Genomic DNA, 13,262 nt, shown 5'->3' with positions numbered 1-13,262 from the left:
AAAGTTCTGATTCCTGAAGGAGTCGCATTAACTGAACAATCATTGTAACAATAGGATATTATGACCTCAGAACACACAGTTCCAAAGGCCTGGGAACAAGTCTATAATCTAAATGCTGGCAGAATGAATGATACAGTGTTAACCACAATAAAGCTTTTTATATGTTGCTTGATTGAATTAGGAGGACTGATTTCAATGTGGGAATTTTACTATAACTGACACAAAGTGAAATGTAACAATCATAGCATGATGTCATAGTGGTTGCTATGATCTGACAGCACCGTGAGACATTTCTTGATCAGTTTTAATGGCAGCACAGCAGAGAAACTTTGATTCATAGTTAATAGTGAAAGGGATCTTGACTGACAGTGAAGCTGGTGTTTGTGGGCAAGTACGGTTTGATGAAAAATACACTAACACCATTGGTTACCAACCCGTGCTTAAAACAGTCCCTAAAGAATATATTGATATTTGACTGGATCTAGTCCATAAGTAATCATACTCTGACCTGGAGTGTCATGTGATGAGCCTTTATTGATGAATAACTGTGATCAGAAACTGGTAAGTTACCTCTCTAACTCCTATCAATAACAGGTGTGTTTGTTTTTTTATTGTGAACTGACATGTGCACAAAGAGTTCCGATTTATCACCTTTTCATCAGATGGGCAATTAATAGAGTTATTTCAGTCTGATGAGTTACTGATCTCAATCATATAGGTATGTGAAGAGAAAAAGATTGGTGAAGTCAAGCGTAGGTCCCTTGCAGTCAGAATCCGGGGAATTTATAATGGGGAACAAAGAAATGGCAGACCAATTAAATACATATTTTGGTTCTGTCTTCATAAAGGAGGACAAAAATAACCCCCCAGAGATGCCGGGGAACATAGGGTCTGATGAAAGGGAGGAACTGAAAGAAATCAGTATTTGTAGGGAAATGGTGTTAGGGAAATTGACGGGATTGAAGGCCGATAAATCCCCAGGGCCTGATAATCTACATCCCAGGGTACTTAAGGAAGTGGCCCTAGAAATAGTAGATGCATTGCTGATCATCTTCCAACATTCGATGGAATCTGGAACAGTACCCATGGATTGGAGGGTAGCTAATGTTACCCCACTATTCAAAAAAGGTGGTAGAGAGAAAATGGGGAATTACAGACCGGTAAGCCTGCCATCGGTAGTGGGGAAAATGCTAGAGTCCATTATAAAAGATGTAATAGCAGAGCACTTGGAAAACAGTGACAGGATCGGACAAATTCAACATGGATTTACAAAAGGTAAATTGTGCTTGACTAATCTACTGGAATTTTTTGAGGATGTAACTGGTAAAGTAGATAAGGGAGAACCAGTGGATGTGGTGTATTTGGACTTTCAGAAGGCTTTCGATAAGGTCCCGCATAAGAGATTAGCATATAAAGTTAAGGCACATGGGATTGGGGGCAAGGTATTGACTTGGATAGAGAACTGGTTGACAGACTGAAAGCAAAGAGTTGGAATAAACGGGTCTTTTTCCGAGTGGCAGGCAGTGATTAGTGGGGTACCACAGGGATCGGTCCTTGGACCCCAGCTATTCACAATACCTATTAATGATCTAGACAAGGGAACTAGATGTAATATCTCCAAGTTTGCAGATGACACAAAGCTGGGTGGGCGTGTGAGCTGTGAGGAGGATGCCGAGAAACTCCAGGATGATTTGGACAGGTTGGGTGATTGGGCAGAAGCATGGCAGATGCAATATAATGTGGATAAATGTGAGGTTATCCACTTTGGTGGCAAAAACAGGAAGGCAGATTATTATCTGAATGGCAATAGATTGGGAGAAGGGGAAGTGCAACGAGACCTGGGTGTCCTTGTGCACCAGTCGCTGAAGGTAAGCATGCAGGTGCAGCAGGCGGTTAGGAAGGCAAATGGTATGTTGGCCTTCGTAGCGAGAGGGTTTGAGCACAGGAACAAGGATGTCTTGCTGCAGTTGTACAGGGTCTTGGTGAGACCACATCTTGAGTATTGTGTGCAGTTCTGGTCGCCTTATCTGAGGAAGGATGTTCTTGCCATGGAAGGAGTTCAGCGAAGATTCACCAGGCTGATACCTGGGATGGCAGGAATGATGTATGAGGAGAGATTGGGTCGATTCGGCTTATACTCGCTGGAGTTTAGAAGAATGAGAGGAGATCTCTGAAACTTATAAAATTCTGACAGGACTGGACAGACTAGATGCAGGAAGGATGTTCCCGATGGTTGGGGAGTCCAGAACCAGGGGTCACAGTCTAAGGATAAGGGGTAAGCCATTTAGGACAGAAATGAGGAGGAATTTCTTCACCCAGAGAGTGGTGAACCTGTGGAATTCACTACCACCGAAGGCAGTACAGGCCAATTCATTAAATATATTCAAGAAGGAGTTGGATATATTTCTTAAGGCTAAAGGGATCAAGGGATATGAGGGGAAAGCAGGGACAGGGTACTGAATTTGGATGATCAGCCATGATTGCATTGAATGGTGGAGCAGGCTCGAGGGGCCGAATGGCCTACTCCTGCTCCTATCTTCTATGACACATATTCCAAGTAAATGCAGCATTACGTACAATGCGGAAAGTAGAAACAGGTAAAGAGGAAGGTACACAGAAGGAGTGGAAGGGGAAAGGTACTTCCTGGTCAGAGGTCCAAAAATCCCTCAAAAGGCTCGAGGGCCAAAAAACTAAAAAAAATGATATATGGATACAGCGGCAAACCCTGATCCTGAAAACAGCTGTAGGAATGGAGGGAGGTCCACAATTAGACAGACAACAGATCATAGACAGAATAAGTGAGTGGGCAAAACTATGGCAAATGGAGTTCAATGTGGGCAAGTGGGAGATCATCCACTTTGGACCCAAGAAAGATCAATTTTCTAAATAGTGAGAAACTAGGAACTGTAGAAGAGCAAAGTGATTTGGGACTCCAAATACACAGATCATTAAAAGCCAGGAGACAGGTACAAAAATCAATCAAAAAGACTAATGTAATATTAAGCTTCATCTCAAGGGGACTGGAATACAAAAATGAGGACGCGATGTTTCAGTTATTTAGAACCTTGGTCAGACCCTACCTGGAGCACTGTGTTCAGTTCTGGGCACCGCACCTCAGGAAGGCTATATTGGCCCTGGAGGGGGAGCAGCGCTGATTCACCAAAATGATACCGGGGCTTAGGGGGTTAAATTGTTAGGACAGGTTGCATAAACTTGGCTTGTACGCCTTTCAGAATAGGAGGCTGAGGGCTGATCTGATCGAGGTGTTTAAAATGTTAAGAAAATTTGATAGAATAGACATAGAGAAACTATTTCCTCTGGTGGAGGAATCAAGAACAAAATTAGAGCCAGGCCATTCAGGAATGACATCAGGAAGCACTTTTTCACACAAGGGGTGGTAGAAATTTGGAACTCTCTCCCCCAAAAGGCTGTGGATGCTGGGTCAATTGAAGCTTTCAAGACTGAGATAGGTAGATTTTTGTTAGGTAAGGTTAAAAAGAAAAGAAAGACTTGCATTTATATAGCGCCTTTCATGACCTCAGGACATCCCAAAGTGCTTTACAGCCAATGAAGTACTTTTGAAATGTGGTCATTGTTGTAATGTAGGAAACACGGTAGCCAATTTGCACACAGCAAGCTCCCACAAACAGCAATGTGATAATGATCAGAAAAATATGTTTTTTTCAGTGATGTTGATTGAGGGATAAATTTTGGCCAAGACACTGGGGATAACTCCTCTGCTCTTCCTCGAAATAGTGCCGTGGGATCTTTTACATCCACTGAGAGAGCAGATGGAGCCTCAGTTTAACGTTTCATCTGAAAGGCAGCACCTCCGACAGTGCAGCACTCCCGCAGCACTGCACTGGAGTGTCAGCCTAGATTTTTGTGCTTAAGTCTCTGGAGTGGGTCTTGAACCTACAACCTTCAGACTCTGAGGCACGAGCACTACCCACTGAGCCAGAGCTGACACTGCAAAGGGTATCAAGAGATATGGAGAAAAGGCAGGAAAATGGGAGTTGAGGTGCAGATTAGCCATGATCTAATTGAATAGCGGAGCAGGCCAGAGGGGCCTAATGTTCCTAGATGCCACAAAGGTGTACTAGGATGGGCCAAGGATGATTAGTTAATACATTTTATATTAAAAAAAGTCTTGCCAATACAAGCACACTTATTGCGTGGAACACCAAGCTAGGTGAATGTGTGACAGGCAAGATGTGACACCCTTACATTGAAAATTCATATCACAGTGCCACCTAAAGGTGTAACAGGTACTACAGATATTATAGTGAGTTTTGAAATGGGAGCAAGATTCACATGAAAGTTTCCAATGAAATGTGTGCCCTGCATAGTAAATTTAATATAAAATAGATTCATTATTTTGCAGATCTTATTTTTTAAATCTTAATCAGTAACACTAGCAGGTCGATACTCATTGTAGTGATTAATAATCGGGCCTTCAATAAAGTATTAAAATAGTATCTCTGCCCTGTCCAATGTAATTGACATTTCAACTGGTTCTGATTCCAACCTTGGCCTAACTATTGTTTGGGTTTTAATCCTTGTCTATCTCAGCATTCACCGTGACTGAACAGGATGGAGGTATCCCATGATCAGTGTACAGATGCAGGAAATTGGAGTGAACTGCCAGAGGTATCCCTGAGACAAGTGTTCCGATGGCTTGGAGACCAAGACCGAGTCCGAGCAGCACTGGTGTGTAAATGCTGGAACCATGTGATGCACTCGCCAGCTCTCTGGCGATCCAGAACATTCACCTTCTGTGGGAGACCATCCAAGTACCGCCGGGCTGAGTACGAATCTGCCATCTGGTATGCCAAGAAGTTTGGTAGATATCTGGTAAACTGCGAGATCAAATTCATGAATCCATACAATTCCCTTCTGACTAGAAGATTCCAGATAACAATGAGGAGCTTCCTAGCTCGCTTAGGAAATGAGAACAACAGATTAAAATCTTTCACCATCCAACACCTGGAGTTGGACCGCCTCGTGTGGAGCTCATCTGTTAGGAATGCCTTCCTAAAGGTAAAGTCTTACAAGAAGAAACTTTTTTTTCATTATTCTAATTTACACTTTTCAATGATTTATCATAATCTTCCCCTAAGGGGACCCAATTGCACACAGCCTTTTTAAGACTGAACATGCTGAGTGATTGAATGACCCAAAATCTCCCCCATGCCATCTCCTTCTCCTGGGAGAGTGAATGAGTGGGTAAGTGAGTTGCAGTTTCCTTCACCAATTTCTTTCTGCTGGGATTCTGGGCTCCGCCATGTAATCTTTATGTGGGCGGGCCCCAAAGTTAGCACAATTGTGATTGGCAAACTGGCCTGTCAAGGAGCTCTGAGATTCAAACACTTCAATACAGAGCTAAAGGGGCGTCATATTCATTTAATACACCACGCTACAGTACTCCATATATTATTTGATATCTTTGACCTTTTTAATAGCTTTTAAAAAAAAGTAAATTATATATAACATTTCCACATAATCTTTGAATTAATGTATTAAATTACTGCTGGCCTCTGTCTCTACCTTGGCCAGTCTGCTCACTGGTGCCCTCACTCTTGCCTTTGTTGGCTCTGGACTTGGCCATTACAGTGCTCTCTGAGCTGCTCACCCAGAGCTCTGCTACCTCTATCATCTTCCACACTACGTCCCACTTGCCCATTGTCCCTAATCTCGTTTACCTGCATTGGCTCTGAGTTCCCCATAAAGTTAAAATTCTTACCCTCATGTTTTGGATCCCTTCATGGCCTCACCCTTCCCTGTCTCTTTGTCCTCTTCTGGTCCTACAGCCCCTTCCAAACCCTCTGTTTCTCTGACTCTGGCCTCTTGTGCATTTCACTCCCCTCCCCTTTGTCCCACCATTGGTGGTCGTGCCTTCAGCCACCCAGGCTCCACATTGTGGACTTCCCTCCCTGGCCCCTCTGCCCTTCTATCTCCCTCTCCTCCTTTGAGATCCTTCTTAAAATCCACCTTCTGACCAAGCTATTGGTCACTCCTCCTAATATTTCCTTCTTTGGCTCAGCATCCATTTTATTGATAATGACTCTGTAAAGTACTTTAGGATGTTTTTTTTACATGAAAAGCATTGTATAAATGCAAGGAGGAATAGTAGTAGTAGTACTCGTAGTGGTGAAGTTACGGTTTTCGAGGTTAGCCCAGCTGAGGTTGGTATGGCTGCCTCTGGTGCCCTGTGTTGCTCTCTAGTCTTGACTGCCGTAACTTTCTCTATTCAGTCTTGAAGTAACAATTGACTTTGCCAAACTCAGTAGAAGACATTAAAGGAAATAAACAAATCAAGTGTGACACCACAAGAATTGTTTTATCAGACTTCAAATGCAACTGACATTATTTTGTGAATATTATTACATGCTGAACTTTTTTAAGGTGAAATTATTTGAATAAGATATTTGCAGTGCGCTCATAGGAGCACCATCAGCATTCTCTAGACAAGCTGACTACACTGCTCCTTAACTTCTCTCTAAAACTTGCAGTCTAGCACATTACCCAGTTTGCATATTTACAGTAGCAAAGACCTCTTTAATACAAGTCCAGTACTGAAAATAGTTACATATGTGTAAGGAGTTCAAATGGGAACAAAGCCTTTATAAGAGCTCAAGGAAGTGTGGAGCTGTTCATCGCACCAACTCCTTCCCCAGACCACGTACAATATATCCTATGATGATGGACTCTGCCACAGTTCTTTAATCTCCTGAAGGAAAGCTCTCCCTGATCCCCCAAAGATAATCAAGTGAAGCTCAATATGTATCTATTCCCACATCTCCACTACTCACCCTTTACAGAAAAAGACAGCTTGAGTCCACTAGGAAATAATGATAACAATTTTCTATGTTAGCTATTTGAGAAAGAAACTAATATTAATCTTAACCTCGCTGCACCAAGGAATTTAATTTCCTCCGGTAGTGGACTGTTTAAACACAATGGATAGCCCATTTAATGTAGCTGGATTATCAACCGTGTCAAAATGGTAGACAAAAAAAAATTAAATTAAATCTTAAATGTATAATTTATTCTACTGGGAGCTGCACTGTAATCTATAGAAACATGGACTATTTCACAACAGATGACCATAAATAACTCCTTTGTAGCTGTAGCGCTTGTACTGATGGGATATTTTTAACAGTGCAAACAAAAGGATGCAAAACACTGACTATCCCACACCGTACTATACAGGAAAAAGTATGGTAAAAATGTAACATGTGTAATACTAATGCTACTCAGCAGTTTAACTTTCTGTGAGAAAGTAATAACCAGTATAGGCAAAACCTGAACTGCATGCTGAATCTGGAAATTTGAAAAGCTCTACCAGTGTAAGATTTACAATTCTATATCTAAGCAAAGGATCTGTATACTGTAACATAAATATAAGAGATTTCGAACAAAATTGGATGCTTTCTTTTTCCTTTTGTTAAAGAGCCTCAACTTTTTCCTTCGCCGTGAGTACAGGCACCTTCAGTTATTCAACCTAAGGGGTGCACGGCTCGGCGTGGAGCAGGGCTTCTCCATCTTAAACTCGCTGCTCCACCAGAGGAACAGGAGCTCCATCTCGGAGCTCAACATTGAAGATTTCTTCAGCCATCACCTAGCCATCTATGCCAACCCCACCTTCCCTAAGATTATCCGCAACTTCTCCAATCTTACCAGCATTTCAATCAATTATAATTGCATCTCTGATGACCTCCTGGACACCCTATGTGAAAGTTGCTACCAGACCCTCAGGACCATGAACATTAAATGCCATATCCATGACCCTCACAACCAGGTTGTATGGGGGCTCTCCTGGTCCAAGCTAGCTAAACGCGCTACCAACCTGAAAGTCAACTTTTATTTTGAGCTTGTGATGAAGAACGACCGACTGACTCGGATTTTGGTGCCAGAGATCCCAGTGAGGAGCTTAAATTTTAGGAGCTGTTACTTTAGTGACCCAGATTGGACTATGAAACCCACCCTGACTGATCTAATTCCACACTACAAGAATACACTACAGGTAAGTGATGACTCACAGGTATGTTCAAGGGCAGGTCAATGCAATTTCAATAGAATCATAGAAATTTACAGCACAGAAGGAGGCCATTTAGCCCATCATGTCTGTACTGGCCAAAAAAGAGCTATCCAGCCTAATCCCACTTTCCAGCTCTTGGTCCGTAGCCTTGCAGGTTATGACACTTCAAGTGCATATCCAAGTACGTTTTAAATGTGATGAGTGTTTCTGCCTCTACCAGCCTTTCAGGCAGTGAGTTCCAGACCCCCACCACCCTCTGGGTGAAAAAAGTTCTCCTCAACTCCCCTCTAATCCTTCTATCAATTACTTTAAATCTATACCCCCTGATTATATAGGTCCTTCCTATCCACTCTCTCTCAGCCCCTCATAATTTTATACACCTCAATTAAATCCCCCCTCAGCTTCCACTGTTCCAAAGAAAACAACCCCAGCCTATCCAATCTTTCCTCATCGCTAAAATTCTCCAGTCCTGGCAACATCCTCGTAAATCTCCTCTGTACCCTCTCTAGTGCAATCACATCTTTCCTGTAATGTGGTGACCAGAACTGTACGCAGTACCCTAGCTGTGGCCCAACTAGTGTTTTATACAGTTGAAGCATAACCCCCCTGCTCTTAATACTATAAGAACAAATTATTCAGGTCAGAAACCCTCACAGACCCCGACAAGAGTTGGCTGATTCCATACGCATAACATCAAGGATACACAGCAAAATTTTGGTGAGTCCATTAGGCTCAGAAAGAGTCTGAGATATTCTGCCTGAGACCTACAATTGTGTCTGCATGACAACTCTGTGGCAAAAGGGTTACTTGAATAATACACAATGCAACTCTTCATGAGCTGAGTTGATAAAACCAATATATAACTGAGCTATGCCGACCAGATTCCCAGTCTGAGCTCGGTGGCCATGCCCTTAAACCGACGAGGGGAAAATAAGCCAGGATCCCTGCTCTTGATGACAATGTAGTGACCCCTCCTGGATAGTGGGCGTGTGCGGATATTGAGTGACGACTGAAGCATGCTCAGCTGTGATGCCCTCCATGGTCAAATATGCTTACTGACACTTCCTTTGTAGCTCACACCTGAAGAGCGACCAGGGGGTTGCCCAGCATAGAGCCAATGCCTTCAAGGGAGGTGAGAAAATTGGCACAAAAAAACCCCCAATCATTCCATTGATGAGAATCTATTTTTAGGAGCAGTTCATCCCATTTTCTAATACTCAAGTCTTATATTAAACAAAAAACAGAATTTAAAAGTGAAAAAGAGCTTGTGTAATAAAGCTTATTAAAGGTTTATGTATTATCAAACCCTGTTCAAATGTTTGGAGTGTTGGAGGCCCTAGTTTGGGCACAGGTTGACCCATTTGTACAATTCTATGTTATAGAAAAAAGACCAGTGTTGAATCCACTCTAGAAAGGTTACAGATGAGAAACCCCTGTGAAGGATTGAATGGAGTGCCAGCCTAGGCCCCAAGGCCTGACTAATATTTAGATAGCACTAGAGCAACATATCTTTTTCCTGTCCTTTGGCCTATTGATATTTTCCCCCAACAACCTCATTTACATGAACAATGAGGACGAGAATCACCTTTGTTGATACACCTGCTTTGAGAAGTAACTGAAAGTGTACAATTTTGCCCTGTGTTGTCACTTCCAGGCTCACTGATGTTTTTTTCAAAAGGAAATGCGGCTATTATCCCCCAAAATACAATTTTCTTTCATGTTAAAGTGCATAAATTGCAATATTCTAACTGCCAAATGAATGGCCCCCTCACCCTGTACTGAGCAGGCGGAGAGGCAAAAAGAAAAACTGGAAATGCTGGAAAAAAAATAGAAAAATGCTGGCTATCTAGAGCAAGCTGATCAGCATCTGAGAGATAAGGTAACATTTCAAGAGTAACGTTACACGTGAACTCAATTTGCTGACAATTGTTACTTATTTTTCTGGTCTTGTGCACCAATAGCAGCAGGCGTATGGGAACACCACCACCTCCAAGTTCCCCTCCAAGTCACACACCATCCTGATATGAAATATATCGCCGATCCTTCATCGTCGCTGGGTCAAAATCCTGGAACTCCCTCCCTAACGGCACTGTGGGAGTGCCTTCACCACACGGACTACAGTGGTTCAAGAAGGTGGCTCACCACCACCTTCTCAAGGGCAATTAGGGATGGGCAATAAATGCTGGCCTTGCCAGCAATGCCCACATCCCAAATACGAATTAAAAAAAAATAGAACAAACATTGATTCTGCTACAACAAACACAAAAGCAAAAACTGCGGATGCTGGAAATCTGAAATAAAAACAGAAAATGCTGGAAATACTCAGCAGGCCGGGCAGCATCTGTGGAGAGAGAAACAGAGTTAACATTTCAGGTCGATGACCTTTCATCAGAACGGGTAAAAGTTAGAGATGTAACAGATTTTAAGCAAGTGCAGGGGCAGGAAAGGGGGTAGGGGAGCAAAGAACAAAAGTAAAGGTCTGTGATAGGATAGAAGGCAGGAGAGATTAAATGACAAAAGGTATGATTGTACAAAGCAAAAGGAGATGGTAATAGGACAAGTAAAGAAACAAAAGATGAGTCTAGGAGAATGATTCTGCTAATCATATATTAAATTTACTATATTAACTAAGTCTAAATGCACACTCCTAATGTTGAGTTGTGATTTTTTTTTGCCAGAAACTGACATTGGAATTCAATAATAGTCATGAACAGATTGATGATGAGTTACTGCAACTGGTGTTAACATGTGAACGACTGCACTACATGAAGATCTGGGCTTTCCTCAGCATTAAGTTTATTGAGACAATGCTACAGTATCGTCAGGAAGGAAAATCCAACTTCCGCACCCTTAAGGTAGAAGCAACTATTTTTATTAACAGGAATGCTGGGCCACTTAAGCCCGAGTGAAGGTCAAGCCACTGAGATAATGCCTTACTGCTCAGGAGGTTAATAACTGCTAGTTAACCAGGTCCTCAACCAGGGGTCACAGTCTCAGAATAAGGGGTCGGCCATTTAGGACTGAGATGAGGAGAAATTTCTTCACTCAGAGGGTGGTGAATCTTGGGAATTCTCTACCCCGGAGGGCTGTGGAGGCTCAGTCGTTGAGTATATTCAGGACAGAGATCGATAGATTTTTGAATATTAAGGGAATCAAGGGATATGAGGATAGTTGAGGAAAGTGGAGATGAGGTAGAAGATCAGCTATGATCTTATTGAATGGCGGAGCAGGCTCGAGGGGCCAAATCACCTGCTCCTAATTCTTATGTTCAAGGGTCTAGCAATATTCCCTCATCCTGTCAGGGTTGCTGAGTCCTCCAATGCTTGGCTTTGTCCCACTATTATTATAGAGCTGTTGCTATGATTGGCTTCTATTGCTGTGGATCTCCAACTCTACTACTGTTAGACCTTTTGTCCCTGTTAATTATTTACCACTCTCCATTATTTTGCTTTTTCTACCTCCTCCTCTGTATGTGGAATACACCTCAGTATAAGGAACCATATCAATTCACTTCTTTAATGTTGCTGGGATTCTGGGAGAGTCATTTGTGGATGAGTAATATAAAATTCTATTGATATCCTGGAGTTTCACTAGATTATTACTGTAAGCATGATAGAGAAAGTTCAGAGAGCTTTATGTTATGTAAATAGGGCAGAGCTGTGACATGCCCAAATTCCTCTGTTATTATCCTCTCCATTACTAAAGTTTTAGTCACGTGGTGTTGTGGGTGTGGCCATATTTCTTACGTTGGCTTCTTTAACCTTTCATATCTATTCACTTCTAGGTCATCATGTCCTGTGGTTTGGAAGCTGGAAATCACTTTAGAATTCCATGATAGTCAACTCCTGCTCACTAGTGGTTGAGTTGGTAAAGATGCTGGCCATACGGACCAGGAAGCTCCCCAGATTAAATCCCTGTCAGTTAATCTCAAGCAGGGTAGCAGCAGGTTCTGTTATGTGCCTCAGCTCCTGTGGGATAGGCAGGGGGCAGGATAAGACAAGTTTGTGCTTCCTTATCACTATCCTCTGATCCTTGTTGGAAAATGCAGGATTTTGGGTTATGACAGGGCAGAATCAGGTTCAATTGTGATGCCCTCGATGATGGAATAGATTCTCAACACTCACAGCCTAATTTACATATGAAAATGTCAATTCACATGCACGATGTGCCACAGTTTAGCTGGTCTGTAGCATGCAACTGTAGCACGAAATGAATCAGTGGAGGGAAGGGAGAAATTAGAACGGGGAGAAAAAAGGAAGTGAATCCAGACACTTTTAAATTAGGGAAGCAAGACTTAACCGTACGACGTCAAAGGTGGCATATAAATACGAGTTGTTACGAGGTGGGTTAACTCTGATTGTGCAATTTTATATTCCAAAAAAATATGCGATGACTCAGGAATCAACAAAATAAGCTGGTCTTGGCTGTACTTGTGATAACAGGGCTTGATTACAGTAATAAAACCTGAGATTTTTAATCTGATGGGAGACATTGTTTAATCTACAGGTGAGAATTTACATGCACAAGTACGAAACAAACGAAGAAGATAAGCTGCTGCGTAACTTGTACATGAAGTACAGGGATCTAATCGACACAGAACTCAATTATTTTGTAATTACTTACCCCTTGATGTAAAGGACAGCTTTACTGAATGGACAGCTCAACTATGATACATTTAAGCAGTTACAGGATCAATAAGTGTATTCGTCTGCCAGTCAAATAAAACCTTCAGAAACTTCAATGTTTATCAGAGGTACCCAATGTGTAGGAATAACTGGGAATTCTTTTATACCATTTATATAATATAAAATATTTGTGTAGCACAGTCTATTCCAGTCCTTATTATTGGCATTGGGAAGATGGCTGGAATTTAAGGTACAAAACGCTATGGCATGGAATCCACTGGCTGCAGCATTTAATTGGGGTCAGTAACTGATGTTTGAGGTGGTACTGAAACATTTGCTGAGGTCTGTTTGATTCTGAAAGTGTATTGAACACGTTGGAGATCTCACTTCTGCAGGGCTTCATTTCCTTTTCAACAGAAAGAAAGTCCCAGTACATGAAATACAAGCAGTTATGATGTATTATCAGACCGGGGTCTTTTAATTGAATTGTGCCGACAGGCAGCTAAGGCATTCTTAACATATCGATGTTATCAGGCTGTGAATATTTAAACTGATTTTCACCCAAGATGGTCAGCTGCACTGATCTGCTAATACTT

The 13,262-nt window shown here is 42.0% G+C and overlaps 1 protein-coding gene across 1 annotated transcript; it reads left to right on the top strand.

Moving 5' to 3' along the window:
- Positions 1 to 314: 314 nt before the first annotated feature.
- On the top strand, positions 315 to 12,782 carry LOC147103236 (F-box only protein 39-like). Its single transcript, XM_085963141.1, has 5 exons — positions 315 to 561; positions 4,573 to 5,040; positions 7,454 to 8,026; positions 10,720 to 10,896; positions 12,548 to 12,782. Exons 2-5 carry the CDS (start codon positions 4,594 to 4,596, stop codon positions 12,674 to 12,676), a joined length of 1,326 nt encoding a protein of 441 aa, XP_085819267.1. The 5' UTR covers positions 315 to 561; positions 4,573 to 4,593; the 3' UTR covers positions 12,677 to 12,782.
- The last annotated feature ends 480 nt before the right edge of the window (positions 12,783 to 13,262 follow it).

The sequence above is a fragment of the Somniosus microcephalus genome, chromosome 20 (genome assembly GCF_052327205.1).
Source record: "Somniosus microcephalus isolate GS21.2 chromosome 20, FLI_Smic_1.0, whole genome shotgun sequence".
In the NCBI taxonomy this organism is placed as follows: Eukaryota; Metazoa; Chordata; class Chondrichthyes; order Squaliformes; family Somniosidae; genus Somniosus; species Somniosus microcephalus.
The sequence above is the reverse complement of the archived record's forward strand: the minus strand, read 5'-3'. Positions and strand labels throughout refer to the sequence as shown.